The sequence below is a fragment of the Hetaerina americana genome, unplaced genomic scaffold, assembly GCF_022747635.1.
Source record: "Hetaerina americana unplaced genomic scaffold, ioHetAmer1.1.p SCAF_22, whole genome shotgun sequence".
NCBI lineage: Eukaryota > Metazoa > Arthropoda > Insecta > Odonata > Calopterygidae > Hetaerina > Hetaerina americana.
The window spans coordinates 5,021,429-5,044,635 of NW_027286786.1; the positions used below are offsets into that span (position 1 = coordinate 5,021,429).

General features: G+C 42.2%; 1 protein-coding gene across 1 annotated transcript in view; it reads right to left on the minus strand.

Moving 5' to 3' along the window:
• LOC139689333 (high-affinity choline transporter 1-like) overlaps positions 1–23,207 on the minus strand; it is a 172,589-nt gene that overhangs the window by 61,597 nt on the left and 87,785 nt on the right. Inside the window, exon 7 of the mRNA XM_071586416.1 lies at positions 11,184–11,314. Within this exon, the coding sequence (XP_071442517.1) occupies positions 11,184–11,314 (131 nt within the window). The remainder of the gene's footprint in view (positions 1–11,183; positions 11,315–23,207) is intronic.

Below are 23,207 nucleotides of genomic sequence, written 5' to 3' on the forward strand. Positions count from 1 at the left end.
AGGTTTCAGTTTCTGCGATAAGTTAGTGCTGATTTTATCCTTGAATGGGCCTTGAGACATTCTTTAAGGCCATAAAATTCTCAAATTTACTTGAAAAAGAAAGAGGTTATTTGCAAGGGAGTCACGCTAATGGAAGTCACGCTTTGCTATGTTATCAGCCGTTAAAGTTATTGGTGAATTATGGCACTCTTGAAGTTTGAATTAACCTTCGTTGTGTTTCCTAATTTGGCGATTTTTAATTTTACGAGAGAAATATAATATCTCATGGCGATTGATTCTGCAATCAATATTCCTAAATTTTCTTTAAGAACTCGTCGACCACTTATGCCGCGCTAAAATTTTTTCTGGTGTGAGCGTTAAATTGGAATGATTTGCATAAATCTATAAGTTTTCAGTCGTTCATGTAATTCTCGCTGATAGGGGCTTACAACCCAGGCTATCCAGTATACTAATGTGACGCTTTCTGTTCGTTCACAAGCAAGTCTAGACGAAGGGGGTTTTTTTCACATCCTACTTTATTGCATGATGATGTACTCCTGCAGATGAGGGGAGTGGCATTCACGCGACATGCTCACTCATGATGAGGCCTGAGCAAAGCGAAAAAACTTCCATTCGAACCGTCCCAACTACTCATTTGATTTGCCAACTGAAGCTCCACTAATGTTCCTTGCGTGTTCACTCCATTCACGTGGATTGATTTCAGAGTTTATTTTAAACATCTATTTCACTTGAATCGCTATTTTTATGTTCATACTTTCGTCCATATGCGTAAGGATATGAGAATTTCTTTTTCCGGATAGCCACTACTGCACCTATTTTCAGGATTATTTGAAGACCTACTCCTGACATCAAGCACCAATACTATTGATATGCCTATGAAAATGATGTTGCCTCGCGACGAAACCATGGTCGTGAAAAGTGAAATTTCAGGTGGAATCTGCCGAGTTAGCCTTCCTTCATTTAATCCTAATAAAATCCTAAATGAATGATCTATTACGACTCATATCCCAAGAATAAGGCCATTGAAATATATTGGTTAGAATATATTTCATTTGCGGTTTTATTTTTCTGCAAACCTACTTCACTTTTCTCCATAAACGCCGTTCACTGCTAATCAATTTTTGTAACGGTTCTTTAATTCCTCAGCAGATAAGTTCGCCGCCTCGGAATTGAACCAGTTGACAGCGGCGGTCTTGAGTTCCTCGTCGTCTTCAAACCGTTGTCCACCCAAGCCACCGTTTCAAGTTTGAGAAGAGGAAATAGTCACAAGGCGAAAGGTGAAGTCATCTCCGACTTGGTAACAGCGGTCAAAAATCCGCTGGTCTACTCAGCATTCTTTGCTCATTTAGTTGGCACTACTCGTCTTGAAAACAAGTTGTAATATCGGAGAATTTCCGTAAAAATTGTGTAAACAGTGGAGCGCTATATAAGATGAAGTTTATCATTCGTGGGTGGGATCGAAGTCCTTGGTCAACTCGTTGAACGATATCATTTGTCTGGGTGCTCTGAACCTGCCAATCCGCACTTTGCCATGCACATACATTTATGCGTACCATTTTTGTAGTCTTTACACCATTGCCTAACCTCTCCTTCACTCATTACTGCAGGTCCATGAACTAGGCACAACTCCCGATGAATATGGGCAGCTTCTTTAGCGCCAAGAAATGGAATCAGAGCACGCACTTCGCAACTGGCGTGAGCAACGATTTGGCGGACATTGTTATCTGCAGTCACCGCCAGGCAAACGACTGATCAAAGTAAACAATGACTTCGGTAACTTCGGCAACAATTAACAGATGGATTTGCGACAAGTCGGTATTTTGATCTTTACCTTTCGAATATACTTCTGATATCTCCGAAGTTGACCGTGTCATCGGCGAATAATTTCAATAAGTACACAAATGTAAATGAGAAAAAGGAAGGGACTCATAGCGTCAGACGCTATTATCACAAAATCTGGACTCATTCAGTTAGTAATACGTTATATTATCTGCCAGAACAAAAATGGATTCTATTGAGCCCTTGGAATTCTAATTTCATATGATTACAGTTTATTGATTTGATTGTTTATAGATTTGATAGCTTAGATCTTAGGAAACAATACGTGAAAACACTCTTATGGAGCGTGACACTCTATGGCGCAGAAGCATAGACCATCAGAAAAGTAGACCAGAGAAGACTAGAAGCCTTCGAAACCTGGTGCCGGAGGAGGATGCTTAAGACCAAATGGATGGATGAAAAAAGAAATGAAGAAGTAAGTATACAGAATAATAGACGAAGAACGGACCCAATGGAACAGCATAGAGAAAAGAAGATGGATTGGCCACACCCTGAGACACAATGGATTCGTGAAGAATATAATTGATCTCAAGAATCTCATAATAGTAAGAAACCGAAGTCACTTTAGGAATATTAAAAACATTCATTTTACTAGTCGGAACAAAGTTAAACACTACAAAGCTGTTAGGTGTACTTTTAGGTGCATGTGTATGTAAGATGTAGTTTGACTGTTTGCATGTGTGGAGTGTAAGTGTTCTTGCATGAATGTATGCCATGTTTTTTTATGAATGTATGAATATGTGGTTCTTGCATGCGGTTTTTTTCCTTTCTAAATTACGGGTGGTGTCCTAACACCCCCCGCCACACGCCCTTGCGGCGGCTTGCGGGGGTGTCAAGTAGATGTAGATGTAAAAGAATCATTCTCTGCCTGGCTTCTGCTGAGAAGACGTTCTCGAGCTCGCTCCCTAGAACCGGTTCGACCCTACCTGAGACTACCTGCGTGCCTGCTGTTACTCCAGTGCCTCTGTGTTTGTTCTTCCCTAGTGAAGTGTAGTTCAGTGTCAGCTTTAATTTTGTGAAATAGTTCAGTTTATTTAGTTTTTGCGTTGCTTGTTATTAGTTTTTAATAGGGTGGTGGTATTTCTAGTGGGTACTCTTAGTGGCTTGCGGTGGTTTTTGTCCGTCGAATCTAATTGGTTATCGGTGAGTGCTTTCTTTTCCTTACTATCGTTTTTCTTTCCTTTCTTTACTATCTTCCAAAGCGGAACTTATTGATTGAGCTAAATTTAACTAACCCCTCTTAGAAATTTTATCGTTGCGTATACAGGTTAGCTTTTGTTGGGAACTCGGTAGACAAATTAGGATGGCTTCATCTAGGTCCCTGTTGCAATGCTCGACGCCCTGGCGAATGCGCGGCTTTAAGGGCCCGTATCTTCATGCTGGAGAGAATGGTGGGGGAGCTTCAATCGGAGATCGCCGGCCGGAGGACTCCCCTCGGGAGAGATGGTGCTCAGGGCGGGAGTACGAAAACCCGCCACGCCCATAGGGATGCACGGATTCGTTCAAAGGCTACACGTTGCTGGGCGATTAGAGACTTACCCCGTATCCCATCTCTCAACAAGGGAGTGTCTCACGTCCGTAGGTCGGACGATTGGAGGGTCGCCTCTCGGGGCAAGGGGAAGGTAACGATGCGGCGAGGATTGGACTCTGGGGAGGTAGATACCATCCCCGTCTCCAACAAGTACCAGGTGCTGTCGGATGACAGCTCCACCGTACCTGCAGCCCCTACCCCTACTCCCAGGGCACTGCCTAGGGTAAGACGTCAGCGAACGGGAAGGGAGGGAATAATAGTAATAGGTACCTCGAATGTCCGCCGTGTAATGGTCCCATTGAGGCCATGGGAGGTACGCGCGATGCGATTGCAAGTTGAAGACTGTAAAAGAGGGGAGAATGTTAGTCAAACGGGGAAATAGATGGAACAGGATAGGGATTTTGGACGGGATGAAGGGAGGAAAAAAGTACTCAGAGATTAAGAGGGGTCTAATGTAGAGTAGGATATTGGATTTGGTATTTTGTTAGGAATCAAAAAATATTTATTTTATAGCGGTGTCCATCCAAAGACCTACCTTAACCGGTAGATTACCTTATAATAATATTAATAATATATACCTGTATTCGTATGAGTATATTTTGAACTTTTGACCGGTTTCATATACATGCTAAGTGGGTGGGTAGGTGGGTCGATGGTAGGGTGGGTAAGGCGTTGGGTTACTAACCTAAAGGTCCATGGTTCAAATCATCTGGTTCCCAATTTCTTTACGTTAAAAATTCTTACGATAAAACGCAAAGCGTCACCGAAATGCTCATGGAGTTGGGGTGGGAATCATTAGAAGAGAGACGATTCAATGCAAGATTGAAATTATTAAATAAGTTCAGATCCGCATGTTTCAGCACCGAGGTCTCGCAAATTATTCGTACTCCTACATACATTGGTCGCTTGGATCATGCACATAAAATTCGGAAAATAGATGCCAGAACTAGCCGACTCAAGGACTCCTTCTTCCCACGGACAATACGGGATAGCAACTGCAGGGTTATAGATAGGAAAAATTCCACTTGCCACCCTCAGCGTCTAAAAAACAATTAGTTCTACTTAAATATAGAACTCTTCCACCAACTTCGCGTGTTTTGTTATAATTACCCATTCTTTCCGAATGACCTCATTTGTGTTCTGTTAATCTGTTCTTAAGTCTCCCTTTCAATCTCTCGTCCCTTTCCGCGAGGGGAATTTCCTGCTACCTGGAACCTTGGGTCTCATTTCCTACCTTTCACAGTCTCCTCGGGGGGTAGAGTGTTTTGTGTTTCATGTTCATGTGGTGGTGGATATTTGGATTCTTGCTTGTTGTGTCCTGGCTTGCGCGTTGTTGCATGGCTTTCGTGCTGCATCCTGGGGTGCAGTTGTTTTTTGATATATGGTATGTGTTCGCATGAGTAATGAATGAAGGGATTTTTGCAAGCGTGCGTACTCTGCAATGGGTGTAATTTTTCATGTTGTTGTTTTCATGTGGTATTGTTCCTTTTTACGGTTGGTGACCTAAAACCCCCCGCCACACGGGGGGTTTTAGGTCACGGGGGTTTTCGGCGGCTTGCGGGGTATTATGTAGATGAAGATGTAGAAGTTTATTAAAATTAATGATAGAATTATATGTCATACATACATATAGACATATACACACACGTGTGTGTGTGTATATATATATATATATATATATATATATATATATATATATATATATGTGTGTGTGTGTGTGTGTGTGTGTGTGTGTGTGTGTGTGTGTGTGTGTGTGTGTGTGTGCGTGTGCGTGTGTGTGTGTGTGTTTGGCACACGATTTTCTTGGCCACTAATGGATACATTTGGAAATCCGTTTCTTCACTGAGTGTCACTGATCTGGCGGGGCAATGTTACCAAAGTTTCGCTTCTTAGGAATTTTATAATTACAACTTAGATTTGATTGTGTGAGACACATGCATAACCATACTGTCCCCCGCCACACGCCCTTGCGGCGGCTTGCGGGGTATTATGTAGATGTACTGAACTTTCATTCGTCGAAGGGATTTCTTTGGCTACAAGAAAAGAATGGCAGACCATTCTTCTTCTCTGGTGCATACTGCATGTGGCCAACTAAAATTTTGACCGAAATAAATGGATTGTGGAACGAATGGAATCCCTGAAATGAATTCACTTGTTCTATTAGTACCTCTACGTGTAATCTGTCACAGTTAGATATAATAATGAAAGTGAATAAACAGTAAAACTATCCCAATCGCTACAAAACCAGTAAAACGCAAGTTATCCTAGCATAAGGGTTATTTTTAAGTTAAATAAAATAGGACTGATAATTAAAATTTTAATATTTTCTAAACTTTATAAAAAAACTAGCAAGCGTGTCACAGAGAAATAGGTTTTTGGAAGTTTCACTCAACTCGGTACCTGAGATGAAGACTTGGCAACAGTTCCACCCTGCAAACAGTGGCTTGAGAGGTCCTCGGGACATTTTACATATTTGACAATATTAAAGATGTAATTATAGCCATATGAATACACATGTACACACATTCCTCCCATAGAGGACTACCTTGTCATAGCAGAAGGCCTTATGCTCTCGGATGACCCTAGGACCTACGTTGGCGAGAGCTCCTGCTGGGGTCACCCATTGCAGATAGGTGGAAGGTTAGGAACCAGACGAAAGGTACCAACCATACCGCCTTTCCCTGCATTGACACAATGATCGATGGGCTTGCCCTTACCACGCCCCCCGTTACAGGGTATCAGATGGATGTAAGTAGATGTTCAGTGACCCATCTTCGGAAAGATCAAATACTTCGCGCCAACATTGACAGAAGTAAGATCCAGAAAATACTGTAAATTCTTGATGCGATCAGTATTCACTCGTTTGTATCTACACTTTGGGGCGGGGGACGTACTTCTTCACTCGGCCTTTGGCAATAGGTGAGCTCTACGCTTTGCCCATCAAACCAATCTCGGTTGGAACAGCCTTCTCTTCCTATTTCCAGCGACCCCTTCGCAGTTGATCTGCAGCTATTGGTCGGCCATTGGGGCAAAAGGCCTGTGTTGATGACTTCCCGGGGTCAGTCGCGGTGGCCAAGGATAAATCCCTCGCCCCCCCCCCCGCCCACCGTGGGCGCACGTGTCTTCGGCAGTCGAGTCCTTGCCCGGAGTGACCGCCTTTCCCTCCTTCCTCTAACGCATTCCCATCGTACGATTAATCCCTCGTCCGATTCGCTGAAAAGCGGCCGCCTTGCAACCTTGTCGCCTTGCTTTCTTCTTTTTTTCAACTCCATCTTCTCCCCTCGAACCTCTAGTGCGCTCCACATTTGAAACGCTCCACTTATATCTATTTTTCCTGCCAATCAGTTAATGAGCTCAATGTCTTTTGCGAAATCGCCCCGCTCCCTCACGCCTTCCCACTCTCGTGGAGCGAACGCCGCCTCCTCGCAAGAGCCACGCTCCTCAGTACCCGGGAGTGCACCACCCCCTGCCGTACGCCGAACATGCACATTGCTGTTGATCGGTTGGGCGGCTGATTGGAGACCCGCCCCTCTTTCCCGCCGTGCGCCCCCTCGCCATTGCCGACATTTGCCAAATCCACCGCGGATGCCCGATGCTCTCCGATTCGCGCTTTGAAGACTTTTCGAACTAGAACGAATGCGATGTAGAGCAGCTAGGTTTGCGAAAAGTTGTTATATAGTATATATACGCACACATTTGCACGTATATTGTTAATAGCCACCATGCATTTTAAGTTGACCCATAATGTTAAACTTCTCTCGTGGTGAAAAACTTCGTCCGAGCGCATGGTCGAATTGATGTTAGTGCAGAGTTTTAATAACTGTAACTGCGCATGCGTGGCTGGTGGCCTAACACCTTCCGGCGCACGCCCTTGCGGCGACTTGAGAGGTATTGCGTAGATGTAGAAGACGCCCCTTTTTTGTACACATGTTCTCGTCCTGCGGTTTCTTTCGTGCAGATAAATGCTAAAATTCGTACTCTTAACCAAATTTTACAATAAAATAGGACGGAGAGCCCCCAGAATATGTTCGCTTTCGAATTTTAGTGCTCATCAAAATTCGGATCTCGAACCTTTTATATTGATTCGTCGTTTTAAAGCAATTAAAATATAATAGGGTGAATGTCGCTCGCGTCGTCCCCCAGTTTAAGTCCTCCTTCTTCACCGAAGTGCCTAAGACCGACCCGCTCGACGAGCGGGCCAAAAATCCGGGAATTGAGCCTTGATAGCGGGAGCCGAAAAATGCCACCACCGAGTCCAGCTCTTACTTATTTGTAAAATATATATTACCTATGATTTTTCAGTCACCTTCACCCATTTTTGCATATTTAAACGTGACTACGTATGCATGTAATTAAATGTTTAGAGACATAAAACATTGGCCGTCTAAGCATAAAATGGTTTATTTTTGTTATCAGGGAACTTGAGGGGCTCATAAATGCTGAAGGTCAAAGAAATCGGTTGGCAAGGGTCCTCACACTCCCCTTCAGAGAGGCATACATGTAACTAACACACCTTTCAAACCCCACTTATGAAATCACTTCAATCACTTCTTTTAAGGCGTAAATACTTGTAAATAGAAAGTACTAGTGAGATATATGAAGGTAGATGTAATGTGGGTAATAATGAGTAGTGTCATCAAGTGCCTCATATTCCTGGGTTTGAAGATTTCAGTCATATTTTATTGTTTATGAAGTATAAATTAAATTATAAGAAAGCAAAGGAGAAGAATTTGCGGAGATACGTGTAAGATTTTGAGCAGAAATAAAAATCTAGGGGCAGCAAGAAGCACCGAACGACTTCATTGGAGACAGCAATATCGAGGAAATAAGTTGGTCAAAAACTTTCAATAAAGACTAACGGAGAGATAAATGGGGATGCGAGTGGGGATGCGGTTACGGGAAGTTTTGGGAAGGTTCGGGTGAGAACTAATTAACACTCTCTTGAAAAGTCGTTCGGATGGAGAAATTGCTGTGTCGAGATCAGTTTGATGATTGGAGACATCTCCGTTGATGATTTCAGAGGCAAGGAAAAATGGATGTATCATTAGAAATTTGTGAGAATTAGCAGAATAGTAAAAAAAAGAAAAAAATGACAATTATTACAAAAAAGAGAGTAGGTTTTTAAATAAAGTCGGCGGTATGAATTCATATAATCCACGCCGAGCTGCCAAAGAATATAGCGGAAATATTTTTGGACTCATTCTTCGTATGTAACACCGATTGGATTAATGCCGCGAAGAAGTCGTTTTCATATTTTTTGCATTGATAGAAGGAAGAATTGCTAAGCATAGCCTTTTCGCCGCTCCACTCTCCTAGGGTGGAGCGGCGAGAAGGTATCGTCCATCAATAGGAATGTGGTGGTCATCGGCGGATTCATTCACCGCGCGGTGACTTCAACGCCCGCGCCAGTTCACTATGGGCTGCGTGTGAAGGTGGGGGTGTGTATTCGCGCCGCAACCACTCACGTGAAGAGACCTCAACTAACCCCGGTGATTTCCGGGTAATTACAGCTACATTTCCTTGAATGGAAATGTAGCTGTAACGCCCGGCAATCAATAAGCCAGTATTCTTATTCTAAAAACAACTATCACCGACGGAAGCGTTAAACTAAGCCTTGTTGGATCATTCCCAATGCAATGATAAGTTCATTTAGTTTAGCAAACAAGGTGATACTCCTTTCCTTAACACGTTTTAATTTATCTAATACAGTTTCCCATTAGTTCCGTCCATTTATAAAAATGGGAGCTGGGAAATTTATTCATATAATATTCGTTGACCTTTTTGCGGATCGCGCTTGGAAGCGAAGTATTTTCTTGTAGCGGGGGCTGCCTAGTCATGCCCATGCTCATCTTTCAAGATGACCCAAAGGGGTGGAAAATGCGAGGACGATTACATTCGTTCCATTTTATCGGCGATTCGATTCATGCGTCCCGTGGAATCATTGCATGGAAAATGGAGCATTCACCATCCATTAAGCATTGGCAAAGGTTTAAATATATGTGCGCATCAGGAGACGGCAGTCTTTTCTCTGGGGGGAATAAAACCATGGTAATTTTGTTGACGTGCACTTCTCTATTCAATAGGAATAAAAACTGGTCCCCGGTACGTATGAACTTGAATTACAATAAACATTATCTAACGCGAAAATATCTCACACTTCTTAGATCATTTATTGCATTAGAAGAGGATTAGGATTTAACTCCCATGCGATTGACCAACCTTCCATCGTCCCACATGCTGCTATTACCAAGTGTATTTATTTCTCCCTAGGGGAAAGACTGAAAGCCGCTGCAATTTACTTTGCATGAAATAAAACACGGAGACGTTATTTATTACAGTCATGTTAATATTTTATACTTCTTCAACCAAGGTACACGTAATATCCAGTTATTAAAAATAAGAGTTCAAATAATCCACGATTAGATGTCAAAACTTATAATATTTTAATTTAAATTTAGATTGAAGAAAATTCTCTAAGCTTTAAGTTCAGGTTAAAAATTGGCAGTAATATTGATAAAATCAGTTTTCAGAAAAATTGTAATTTACTACGCCCAGACAAATGGTGCAGCCAGCCTAATGTCAGGTGTGCAGTTCCCTACGGTTTGGCAGATATGACATCTGACAAACTTATCTAACACGAATAGCGAAATCAAATTTTTCTTTAAATACTGTAATATACAGCACAGAATGAAATTCAGCAATTGAATTGCTACTCATTGGATCCTTGGGTATGTTTCTCATTTGTAAGCACACATTTATATTCATTAATTGTCTTCGTCATCACCCGTCTAGAGTCATTCCTAGAGAATCAGCTCTAGAAAACCTATGACAATTTTTAAATATTTGTTTTCGTGTCTTCGTCGATGGTCATTGGTGCTTGCCAATCGTAATTCATTTCAAGTATCAACTGATTTTTTCCAGCTATTATATCTTGAAATTTAATCACACTTCCTTTCAATCCATCTTTTCGCTCCTTTATGCAGTCGTCTCCCTTCCGTGCCATTGAATAGAGAAAATATTGAGGGAAAGAATGTAACCTTTTGTTGTTCTCTATTGATTTGTTTTTAAACCACCCAAACACTGCGCAGTTGCCTTAAAAGTCGGTTTGACTGGTGAGGTTTGAGTTAGTTAATACTAAGATAATCCCTATTCGTGGTGTGACATTCGCACGTCACCAGAGCTTGGGGGGTGCAGGTCCTTTCCCTCAGCCGACACTGGTATTCCTGTAGATCTGGTAATCAAAACATATACCAGCTCGGGGGAAGCTAATCAGAGGTTTTATACGGAATCGATCCCGGGTCATCCGGTCGGAAGATGTTTTTTTAGTTTGTTTTAATTTCCCTTCACGTCTCCATGAATCTCATGCAAAAGCATGATATTGTCGGTTATTCGGCATTTAGGAAATATATTTTTCAACGCATTAATTTACTAGACCTGCCATGTAGCCGTAGTTTTTTACTGTGCCATATTATTGCAATGTGAATTACTTTATCGGACTTTTTAGAGCCTTTTAGAGCCACTCGTTCCGTTGAATTTGTTCGAACTTGAAACGAGAGAGGCCGGCATGTCCAGGGACGCCGTCCGCCACGGTTGTGTCCGGTGGCAAGCTTTCAAACGTCCTCCGAGGGTGCATGCGTGCTCTATCAAACCGGCGGCGTCGAAGGGAAGCGGCATTGGCTCCTCGCGCGCGGGAGACCCTTCCCCTTCAGCCCCTCCGCTCCCCTCCCTCGGGACCCTGGATGGGGGAGGGCGTGGTCGGAACGGCCAATTTGGGAGCGCGCGAGAGACGTAGCCGCAGTCGGGGCTCACTTACCCAAGAGCCTCAGGGTGGCGCCGACGAGGAAGGAGGCGAGGGCGCCGTACGCGTTGGCCCCGCGCTTCCAGTGCAGGCCCAGCAGGAGCTGCGGGAAGACGATGACGTACACGAGGTCCGCGCAGAACAGCCTGTCGAAGGACAAGGAGCCTCGTGTCAGACTCAATCACACCCACCACCAGCAGTAGTCCCTTGAAAATCGATTGTCTGGTTCCGAATCCCGATCTATTCAATTGCACGGTTTCTATTTCAGTTTGAATCTCCCAGACTGGGGCCGTCCCAATTCGCTAATTCTGTTGGCAAGATTTGTTATGAGGGTCGTCTTATGAAACGCTTCAAGCAACCCAGGTTTTCTTTTTATTTTTCTTTTATATTTATATAAACACGAAAGAAAACCTTGGAGTTTAATTGAAAAAACATAATGCACTTTCTCTTAGTTGATCATAATCTTTAGACCATTTAGAACTTTTAGAAGGTCTTAAAGGAGCACTCCTGAGATTAGAACAAAAACTGTTAAAGGAGACAATCGCCATAGCCGTTACGTAAATCGAAATGATGGCTTTCCAAGAGAGATTGAGATATCAAAAAATGTAATTTACATCCTTGGAGCGTTGCCTTGGAGCACGACACCTGGGAAAGACTCTGGAAAAGAAATGAGCATTTTTATGCTGTTGAAATCATGGCAAAGTAAATATATTTCGTGTAAAAGACCACTAAGAAAAGAGGGGCCTTGAGTTAGACGACACGTATAGGTGCACAACACAAAATAGCCAAATGACAGGGAGGAATAATTACTGCGGTTTAGGGAGGCAGCTCTGTAAAAAAGCTTATTACCGTACCTGAAGGTGTTTTCCAGAGCCAATAAAGATATTTTACCACACTCATAAGTAACTCAATAAATGTGCTAAAAATGTGAAATATAAAGTAAATGTACTTCGTTTGTCATTTTTCACCAAAAAATAATTTCTTGAGCCTTATAACACTATGCTCTTCATAAAAGGTTCAATTTATATTTTATTTACTTCCAATTTTAGTCCCGAGTTAATCAATTGTACTCTCTTAAAAATTGCTTGCTTGCGATAGCAACTTGTTTTTCTGCAATAATCAACATGACCTCCATTTTATGCGAAAATATTTCCCTATAAAGTAAAGCTTTACCCCGGCTGTGAGTTTGCAACAGCAATTGCAAATCTCTTGGCTAATATTCGCTCCTTCATCCGCAAACATAAACGATATATACTGCCAAGCTCTTATCATTTCTTACTCTAGCCCCTTTAATTCCTTCTTCCCCTTCCCATAGATATAGGTTGCTTAATGTCGGCCGCCAAGTACAGCCCTACCTAACTTTTTTGCATTCCATATCATTAAGATTCTCCTTCCATTACCCTTAACTTGTACATTTTCTTTGAAACTTTCTATCAAGACGACATCTATCTTTCCATTATTCTCCTGTATCCAGTTGCATATCCATTTAAATGTTTGCCCGTGATATATTCCATCAAATGTCTTCACAAAATCCATGGCCTTAAAAAAGACATTGACGCTTTCCTGCATTTTCTTATAGAAATATCCCCATTCCCCCTCCGCCTCGGCCCTTCCTACCGTTTCTCAACCCCAATTCACATTCGTTCATGGTGAATTTCCTTTGCTCTCCGGTGAGTTGTCACCCTTCATTTTTTATTGTTCTCATAATAAAAGCCATAACGTGTATTTTATATTGTAAATATGTATCGTTAATCCCTCCTGGTTCAGATTGGCCTGAAGAATGTTTTCTTTTCATGTAGGCTTAGCTAAAGGTGAAGAAGTACCAATCTTGTTTCCTTTGTTAATTCCTATCAAATGCAGGGCAAGCCTCTCTTGAGAAAGAGCAGCAGAGAAGCGACGCTAATCACCACCAAATGTAATTAATAACTTATGACTTGCTGCTGTCCTTCCACCTCATTTTTCATCGCGAGCCATTTGTAAATGCGGCACAAAAAATAAGTTAAACAAACAGCTCCCAAAATGACAGTAAATTAAGAGAAATTTCAATCTCCGGAAGGAATTTCTCTCTTCCGCAGACTTAAAGACCTGTCGAGCTCCGATCCAGCATGCTGATTATGACTTCATTTTAGCTCTACATTTGACATCACCATCTGTAAACCGGTATGCTATATTTTCTGTCTCTCTGTCAGTCGCCGCGGCGATTTACGTCAGAAATAAATTAAGTGTGTGTACGTGTAATATATGTAGACCTAATTCACCCCATGCCGTAAGTCCTTGGCAATTTTATTTCATCGGTGACTTTAATTTATTCACGAGCCAACCCAAGTGTTCTTCAAAGTCAAAGATATTTCATATTTTTTCCGTGTTAATGGCATTTTCCGAGTTTCTAGCTGCTGAAAATGACACGCTTGCAATGGAATTTCCTTCTCAAGGTAATCAGCTGTTGGAGAGCATGTGATGTGGATGCTCACCAGTTCTGAAATAAATTTTCTTGGCTTAACTGCATGGAAGTGAGTCATGAAGTTCAGGTCGCGGAAAGTGAAATCCAAGAGCGCATCATTTTTGAGGGACATCCGCATCACAGATGAGCAGGTGGATGAGGAAAAACTCTTACTCTCGTTACGATCAACGATGCGTCAAAAAGAAAAGCAAACGCAAATGGGGTTTCTAAACGAGCAATTACGTAAGTGTGTAAAAAATAACAAATTTTGAATTAACCTTTCAATTAATCATAATGTAATAACAAAATAATTAAATAAGCCTAAAGCCGTCAAATTCAACAAATTCAATGCACTTGACTCTCGTTTCCTCGACTTCGTTAGTTAAGTCCTCTTGATCGATCGAAAATGTTCTCCTGCGTGCATTTACGGGTGGCATGCCTGTGGATCATACGGACAGTCCTTGTATGTGCCCGTATGTCGCCTTGAGAGCCTTCCCATAAGCAGCGAAATCACGCTCTTTGACATTAACGTTGGGCCAAAACAAATCTATCTTTTCTGCCATCTTCCATCCGTAAAGCTTCTAAGAGAAAACCATTTTCGTTGTTACTTGAGATAAATGCAATACAATCCAACTACTTCGTGTTTTTCTTTCCCGAGGGAGTGATGAAATTGCGGTTTTCTCTTGTTCGATGGAGGACGGTTTCCACTGAGTTATGCATCTGAAAATGAAAGTTGAAAATTTGGTTGGAAAACCCTGATAAGTATATGAGCTGGATATAAAGTCACGATTGTATTTTCATAGTCATGAGAAAGTCTCCAACATTATTGAAGCTTCACCAAGATCTCATTTTGAGACGATTTCAATCAGCTCCAGAGCCTCTCATAGTTTAACACAAGCCCTGTGACCAATTGACCTATCAATGCCCAAATAATAATGCACTATTCAGGAAAGCACGACTAAATCCATCCCTTAATTATTCTAAAAGTAATGCAGATGTCCTTTAGAGATTTCATTAATCGGGAAAGAGACCCTTCTCACACAAATTAATATTCAATGATTGTACTGCCAATGCAAGTCGAGTGGAAAACGGTCACAATAAAATCAGTGATATAGTCACGGCGTAAATGATATTTGACATTAATGTTCTTTCAATTCACAATTATTCCTAAAAACACTAAAATGTTTATAGGCCTAGACATTAAAATTTCGGATAATCTGTACAACATACCCCTTCTCAAATACCACACTTCAGTGCGTACATTTCACTTCCCTTTTTCAGTCTTTACACTTTAAATTAAGTCTTAAAACACTCATTAACTTAATGTTTACATTATTACTTAAATTTACGGAGTCTTAAAAGACATAGTTCTTCTGTGTGGGTTTTTCGAACAATGTGATTAGCATTGTTGCCTAAAAATAGGTTTGAGCACGCGTAGTCAACTGGACTTATTCTTTCTTTTTAAGTAGCGAGTAAATCTACGCAACTTAGTGAATAAATATTAGCATGCCGACCCCGGTGGCGGCGGGGTAACGTCCTTGTCTGCCATTCCAAGGGTCGTGGGTTCGATTCCCGCCTGGGTGAGTTTTCCTCCACCTAGGGCTTGGGTGTTTGTGAATGTGACCATTGTTATCGTTGTTAATAGTTCGATGTAAAGGCCAAAATGTGCTGTTTTCGGACTAATACTGAATAAATAAATAAATAGGTTATTTGTTAATTATTTTAATTCATCCATTGAATTTCCATCTAGATATTAACGCATTAAAAATGCGACGGATCAATGATTAAAGGAAGAAAATGTATGACGGTTAATTTGTCTCGAGTCTGCAGGAATAACGCGAGCAGGTGAAGTAGGCCTACTAAATATGGGAAAAAAGACATTGCTACCTCCCGCAGAGACAGTGAATGGATCTGGAAAATTAAGAGAGCGATTAAATCCGAGATCACTTGCAAATGAAATTTTAGGATTAATTTTATTCAGAAGTCTATTAAGAGGATCAAAAGATCATTAAGAAGTCCATTGCCCTGCAGCAGTCGTGCAAAAGAGCCTCCGCCCTCCTCCTACCCCTCCCTGCCTTTTTCTTCCTTCCTTGCCTCTCTTTGTTGCGAAGGGAATTGTTATTTCGATGCCTAACCTGGTTATGACGCCAATGCATTGAAACGCTATTCGTGCGTCACTTTTTAACGGTGATTTGTAAAAGTTTTCCAGCAACAAATTGCATTGGAATACCACAAAAGAGCATTTTTTATTGATTCATTGTTTCACAAAATATATTGCTTCACGCATGAACTAAATTTCTTGAAAATCCTGTTTTTCCTTCTCTCGAAAGTCTCAGCGATCAGATTCGCCCGTGACTTTCTCATACTCGGCCCTTCCTCTCAACCCATTTACTCTGCACATGTCTCTTGTTGATTCCATTCCCATACATTCTCTCGACGTGACCAAGGTGCACTTCTTGTATGCTCTTGTCCGTGATCGGCAGTCCAACCATTACTTCTTCATAACGCACTCATTCCGTGCGCGCTATCTTTCCTATTTTTACCGCAACGCTCTTCACAAAGCACCGCCAAATTCATCCAAAATTCACCCTCATTCTGCAGGGATATCGAGACGTCCTTCGTCGACCTTCAGCCGGCGATCCAATCGTGTAGGAACCCCCTTGAGCCGTTTTGGTGTTCACTCGTTCGCCGGAGGCCGCCAAGTGCGTAGCGGGTAGGATACTCGAGCACTGCAGAGCTTTTTTAGATTAAAGTGTAGGTCAAATAGTGTATCTCTAAAGTCTTCTTTACCAAATTATGTCGATTTAAATAATGTGAGGCTCAGGGCTGGCAATATTACCTTTAACACGAATCAGATATAGCATCGGAAGGAATATTTTATAAGGGATTCAATATTAATAAGGAGACGATCCTCGTTTAATTAAATTAAAAAAACCGTAATATCAAGGAAACATTAAATGTATTGGTAGTAAATGTTTTAAAGTTTCTCGTCCTAATGGCCCTTTTCTGAAGTCTATTCGGGACATCCATCCACGTAGTAGTCATCGTTAACAGTCGGTCCTTGAGGAACAAACTCCTTATGGACCACTCCTTTACTGTCCTTAGAGACAATAAGCATTGTTTCCAGTCTTGATTTGCTCATTCTAGGCTTTTTTGGCTTGGGGGACTGATAGGTGTGCCACTCAGAGCTTTGGCATTTTGTTTCTGGGACGTATTAAAAAACCCTGGTTTCATCATCAGTGATGGCGTTGTTTAAATAATCAGGTTCATTTTCAATACGTTACAAAAATCCACTTGAAGTTTCCGTTCCGTTGGTCTTTTGGTTGTCTGAATATACCTTGGGTATTAGCTTGGCGCACACTTTCCTCATCGCTTAATCTTCAGTAATAACGCATAACACAGCTGATGACAAGTTCAGTTCATTGGCAACTATCTTGATAATCAATCGACGGTCAAATTCCAACAATTGTCGGACACTAGCCACATTGTTGTCGGTTTTGCTGGTTGACAGCTGCCAGCATCGTCGTGAACCTCTTCCCGGCCCTCCTTGAAGGCCTCCTTGCCGTCTTTCGCTGGTTAGGCATCATTTAGTATATGCTGTAAGTATGAATGGGATCCTCACGAAGTTGGATTGATTGCCGAATTGAATTGCGTGCAGCGTAGGGGAGCTAGATTTATATAGCGTTGTTACGGTAAACTAAAAATATTAGAGCAGCTAGGCTGGGAATCACTCACGGAGCGAAAGCAAAATTACAGATTCAATCTCCTGTATAAATTGGAAGGACGTCTTTTTAGCGATGATGTTGAAAATGTATTATAACCCCCATCGTTCTACGGTAGGAGAGATCATGTCAATAATATTAGAGAGATTAAGTGTAGAGCAGATAGATTTAATATGCCATTTTTTCCAAGAACAATAAGGGATCGTAATAACGTTATCCGACCGTGATGGTATCATGTTCGGGTAAAAATTAGTCTGGTGTGTTATCCCCTGCCACACACCCAAGTGGTGGCTTGCTGAGTAAATAAATAAAAAAATAAAAATCAAAGAACTTATAATCTGCAATCCATCTTGATAATGTGGGGATGCTTAGACTTATTGCACTCTCGTTTTTTCCGCATTTGCCACGCATAATAATATGCCTAGGTAGATATATAGGTCAACGTACCACATCTGTGAACTCTGTGCGAGTGTTTACCTTTCTGCCGACATTCGCACGACTATAAAGCCCTTCATCTCTCCCAATATCTTTCTCAGTCTTGCTCCCAACATGTACAGTGCATTCCTCTCGTTCAACTATTTCTTCGTTTTCCATTACAATGCACTCGTCCCTCTTATACACAACGCGACTTTTTTATTTGGAATGTGTTTAATTTCCATTCATTCTATTCTGTTAAAGAGAAAAATGAATTCTTTCCTGGCTGGGTATTTGTGGATCGGGTGTACGGGCAGTTCTTACTCGCGCCGTGCTTCCCGTCATCATGACATAAAATAAGATTAATATTACCTGAACACATTGAACATCTATTATGACAATACACATTTCGCTTAGTTTTATAGTATAGCTCCAAGTATCGCTTTCGCCGTACTATTTACATGATTTGCATCCATTAAAAAATGCTCGTTTTATCCGTATTTTCGAAAAAACCTTGTTCAGATTTTCTCCGTCTACCGGAATGCGCCTTCTCCAAATCAACAAAAGTGCGACATTTGGGAGTGCTTCATTGATGCAAGCAGATAATCTACACATCCCCTGCAAGGCATTAAAATTCATACTGCGCCCCTTAGATTCTGTCTAATTTGACCTTTCATTTTCTTTCCATGGACACTGGAGACTGGTGAACACAAAAAACTCTTACTATTTAGAGGTCACTTATTTTTACATTCTTATTATTCATTTAATTTCTCCCCTTTGTACATATTTACAGTGACTGTGTTTGGAGTGAGAAAATTCTCAAAAGTTTGTTAATAGTTATGCTCAAAAACATAAATTAATCAATACGCACCACCGAATAATGAGGGTCGGGCATGCGGCATTTTTCTGCACCCGCTGCGTCCTCCTGGAAGTTTCCCATTTAAAAAAATCGAGGAATTTTTTTACAATCTTTTCGCATACTTCTGCCTCCCCGTATTGTCGAATGAGTTTGACCCAGTTTTATTTTCCTCTTCTTAATTCTACAAATCCTGCAAGTGCTCCCTTTAGCAGTCTCTGGATCCATATTCATCCCAAATACTAAGAGCCCCACTCTCAATGAATCAGTCCTCCCTCCATACCATCCTTCCGTTGCTCTTTTTACCCGTTTACGTGACTACCTCCTTTTTCCTTCAACACTGATTTTCAGCGTCCGTCGTTCCTATTCTTCCCAGACATTTTTTCACGGAGTGTTTGCATTTAATCCTCTTCTATTTTTAAAAGTTCGTACTCAACCTTCAGAGCTTCCTTGCCTCTAGTTAAAATCATGCGTTAGGGTCTCTCTAATTTTTGCGTGAATAGAATCTTTCATGTAACGTACCGAGGGTCGCCATCTGACGTTGCCTACTTCGCGCTCGTTCGCCGTAATCGCGCCTACGTCGCACTCAGAGTGGATAAAAGACGTCCCCTTTGTCTTCGAAGATGTCCTTTGTTTCAGCCGCCGAAACGAAGGGCACTCTGAGGCGACCTTTGCTCTCATCCCGCAGAGTCCCTTCGAAAAAGAGAACCTCTCACACGGAAATCCTTCCTTCGTTCTCACCTGTGCCTCAGTGAAGGCTCGCTCGCTTCCTCTCGGATCGGCCCCAATTCTTCAGTCCACCCAATGCACTTCCTTTGATTGCGAGCTCTAAATTGCGCAAGAAATAGACGCTTTTAAGATGAAAGCCAAAATGGCTCATGGGAACTTAAAGTTGTGCAATAATTCGTGAGTGGATCATTGGCTTGTTTATCAGTACGTGATAAGTATATTTAGCTGCCCTAAGGAGTGAGGGGAAATAATATACGTGAGTTCTTTGAGGTCAAATATGTTTCGACGAAATCGTGTTTGTCAGAGGCGTTGTCGGTAAGCTTGGTGAGCCAGAGTGAACACTATAAAACAATGCCTGCGTTATGATTTATTTTTCTCTCTTTAAGGGAAAATGTTTTCAGAACATAGTTTTAGCGTTGGTCGAAAAACGAAAATCAAAGACAGATTTCTGAGAATTTTTAGTTTTGCCCTCACCTGATGAGGTTCTCCATGAATCATGAGACGATCAAGTTTGCTTCTCAATGGCCAAAGAGTTCATTAGACCTTTCCAATCTTTCGCACAGAGATTGACTTTAATTTGGGTCGAATTCACTAAACACATCATTCTCCATTTAAACAATCCACAAGCAGAAGGAGGAAAATTATTAATAAATGGCAAAATGTGATGTCTACATCAGAACAAGCAAACGAAATATGAAAATTTTGCGATCTTAAATGGCACATAAAGAACCCCAAAGTGTGGAACGGAATGAAGGCAGTTTTACTCAAACACAGTGTATTAACTCTGAAGAGCTACAAAAATAAACTGTTACATCATCACTTCTAGGTATGAAACGCTGAGTGATCCTAGTTAGTTTCAAGTAAACCTTAAGGGTTTATCGTTTCTATCATTATTAGTTTTTTATTGGTAAAGATCGGGTTTGGCTGACAACAGAACACACTTTTACAACGAAACAGCGACTATTTCCTTGTTCCTCTTAACAAAACACAACCCAAAATCCTACTCTACAACAAGCCCCTCTTCATCTCTGAGTACTTACTTCCTCCCTTCATCCCGTCTAGCATCCCTTTCCTATTCCTTCCATTTCCTCGTTTGCCTAACATTCTTCCCTCTATCACAGCCTTCAACATCCCACTGCCGATCAAATACGCTTTACATCGATTATTTCTGCTTCCTTATCATTTCTCCTAACAATCCCTTCTCCTCCCATCTCACCATACCTAGCCGATCCTCATTTGCTTTCCTTTCTGTCCACTTAGCCTTTTCCATCCTTCTCCGCACCCACATTTCACAAGCCTCCACGCCGTAAAAAACCACACTCCATATCAAAGTTTTGATGAGCCTTATCTTAACCCAACAACGTCTCTGCCATCAACTCCCTTCTTCACGCGAAAGCCTCTTTGCCTCACGCTATTCTTCTCCCTGTGTCATGTAGCGGGTCTACTTTGATCATTTTGGTCAAACACTTCCGAGATACGTGAAATTTTCCACCTACTCTAGTTTTTGCCCTCCCATTTTGGCGTTTAACTTTGCCACTCTCTTTCTCTAAAGGAACATCACCTTTGTTTCATTTATATTCATTCTCATTCCATACCCATCGCACTAATTTTTCATTGCGTTCATCAATATTGCAATCCCTCAGCTGACTGGCGAAGGAAAGCTTCGCACGACCTAATTTTTTTAATTCCCCGCCGATTTTTATTCCTTTCTTCAATTACTTCGACGACTATTTAACCATATCCTCCACATACACGTATACTTTCAAAAGCAGTAATAACGAGATTGATAATGACCACCCATGCCTTACACCTCTTCCTAACACTACCCGTCCCCCACTTGAACCTGAGCAGCCTGAGACGTGTACATGTTGCAGATAAGTCTCCTATCCCTATACAATCCTATTTTCTGCATTTCATTCTTTAATTATACCTAAAAAATTCTATCAAACACATTCTTCTAATATACGAAAAAGACAAACAGACCCTGATTGTATTCTCTATTCCTCTCTATGTTGCATCCGCGTGGTCTGCCGTGTGATTCACTGGCCAAGTAATGGCGTGGGTGCGAGAACACCAGTCACCGCTGGTGACTCGATGTGGACTATAGACCCACAGTGATAACTGGTGGCTCGCCGTGGACTACGGACCAGTGGTTGATGCCGACCCCCCCCCCTTTCTGCCTGGAGAGGGATGTTGATAACGACGACGGGTGACTGATGTCATCCCGAAGAAGCCAGTCTGGGACTGGAGATCAGAGAGGAAGGTTGGGCTGGGCCCCTTCTCCTGTTTGGAAGTGCCAAGCCGTGTCAAGGGATATAGTATACATTGTTGTGACCTCTGTTTCTGCCTAGACTACATTAAATTTGAGTTGAATCGGGACCGCCGCTGTGCGCTCTTTAGTTCTTCCTTTTCCCCCATTTCTATCAACGAACTCCTCTCCACGCCATAATCCACCAAATTAAAAGCCCCCGTTTACCCTCGAGGCAGCCACTCGACTCGTGGGGTACTTTCTCGTGTCGCCAATATCCCCTCGAAGACGCGGGGATACGGCATAAAAATCTGGTGTCAGGTGTCTGGGGTTTGTGTTTGGCTTTATTTTTCTTTTCCTTGGGTTAAGAGTGGTGTGTTGGGTCATTCTTAATAAATTTCGGGCGGAAACATCGGAATAGCGTGCTTTCTGAGCTTCTGAGTGGAGACCGAGCGGATCACCAGCGAGGAAAACGCAGACGGACGGCCGACGAAGGGAGCGACGACGCAACGCTGGCGAGGGAAACGCAGGCGGATCGTGCATCGGAGGAGGCGAGCCAAGGAAGGGCGGTCGATTTTTCCACAACAGTGTGCTGTGGTCGCGAGGGTACTGCTAATTTTGTACGTAAGCCGCACTCATACCCTCTCCTTAAAATTTTGGGCGAACTTTGAAGTGTCAATCTTGGAAAATGGCCAGAAATGGGGAACCGGCATAAAGTCGTGATTACCGTGGAATTTCGGAGGCAATGAAGATAATTAGTGAACCTTTTAGCGGGAATAACCGTAAGCTGCGAGAATTAATAGAGAATATCGACGTGGTTTTTGATCTTGTTGACCCTGCCGAGCATGATAGGCTGTTGAAATTCGTGAAGGCGAGTATTACGGGTGATGCGCGTTCGAAAATTTCAGCTAGGGTTAACACGCACACGTGGCCGTTGGTTAGAGCTATTTTGGAGGAAAATTTTACAACGAGGTGTACTTTGGACTTCTACGCGTGTACCATGTTTTATTCTAAGCAAGGTCCTAGAGAGAGCATAGCTAGTTGGGGAAGCGGAATGGATTCCATGCAATCCGATCTCCGTGAGGCCGCTAAGAGAGTGTCAGCAACTAAGGAGTGTTTCGTGGTGCATTTTCGTGTGGTGGTGATGTTTCAGTTTCTTGCTTGTTGTGTCCTGGCTTCCATGTTGTGGGATGGCTTTCGTGCTGCATCATGGGGTGCAGTTTTTTAGTTGTTTTGCGGTATATGTGTTTGCATGAGTATTGGATGAAGGGATTTTTGCATGAGTGTGTGCGCTGCTGTGGGTGTAATTTTCCGTGTTGTTTTTTTGCATGTGGTATATTTCCTTTTAACGGTTGGTGACCTGACACCCCCCGCCACACGCCCTTGCGGCGGCTTGCGGGGTGTTGTGTAGATGTTGTGTAGATGTAAGGAAATTAGGGGGGCCGTAAATTTAGTTGACCACTTGGCTAAGGCATGCTTCATCCAAGGGTTGGCAAACGAGGGCATCCAGACTATTGTGAGGAGCAAGGGGGAATTGATTACGTTACCCCATGCTGTGGAAATAGCACTGGAAGAGGAGAGCGCCATCTTGTCACTGAAGGAAAGGGAAACTCTAAGGCATCCTTTTATG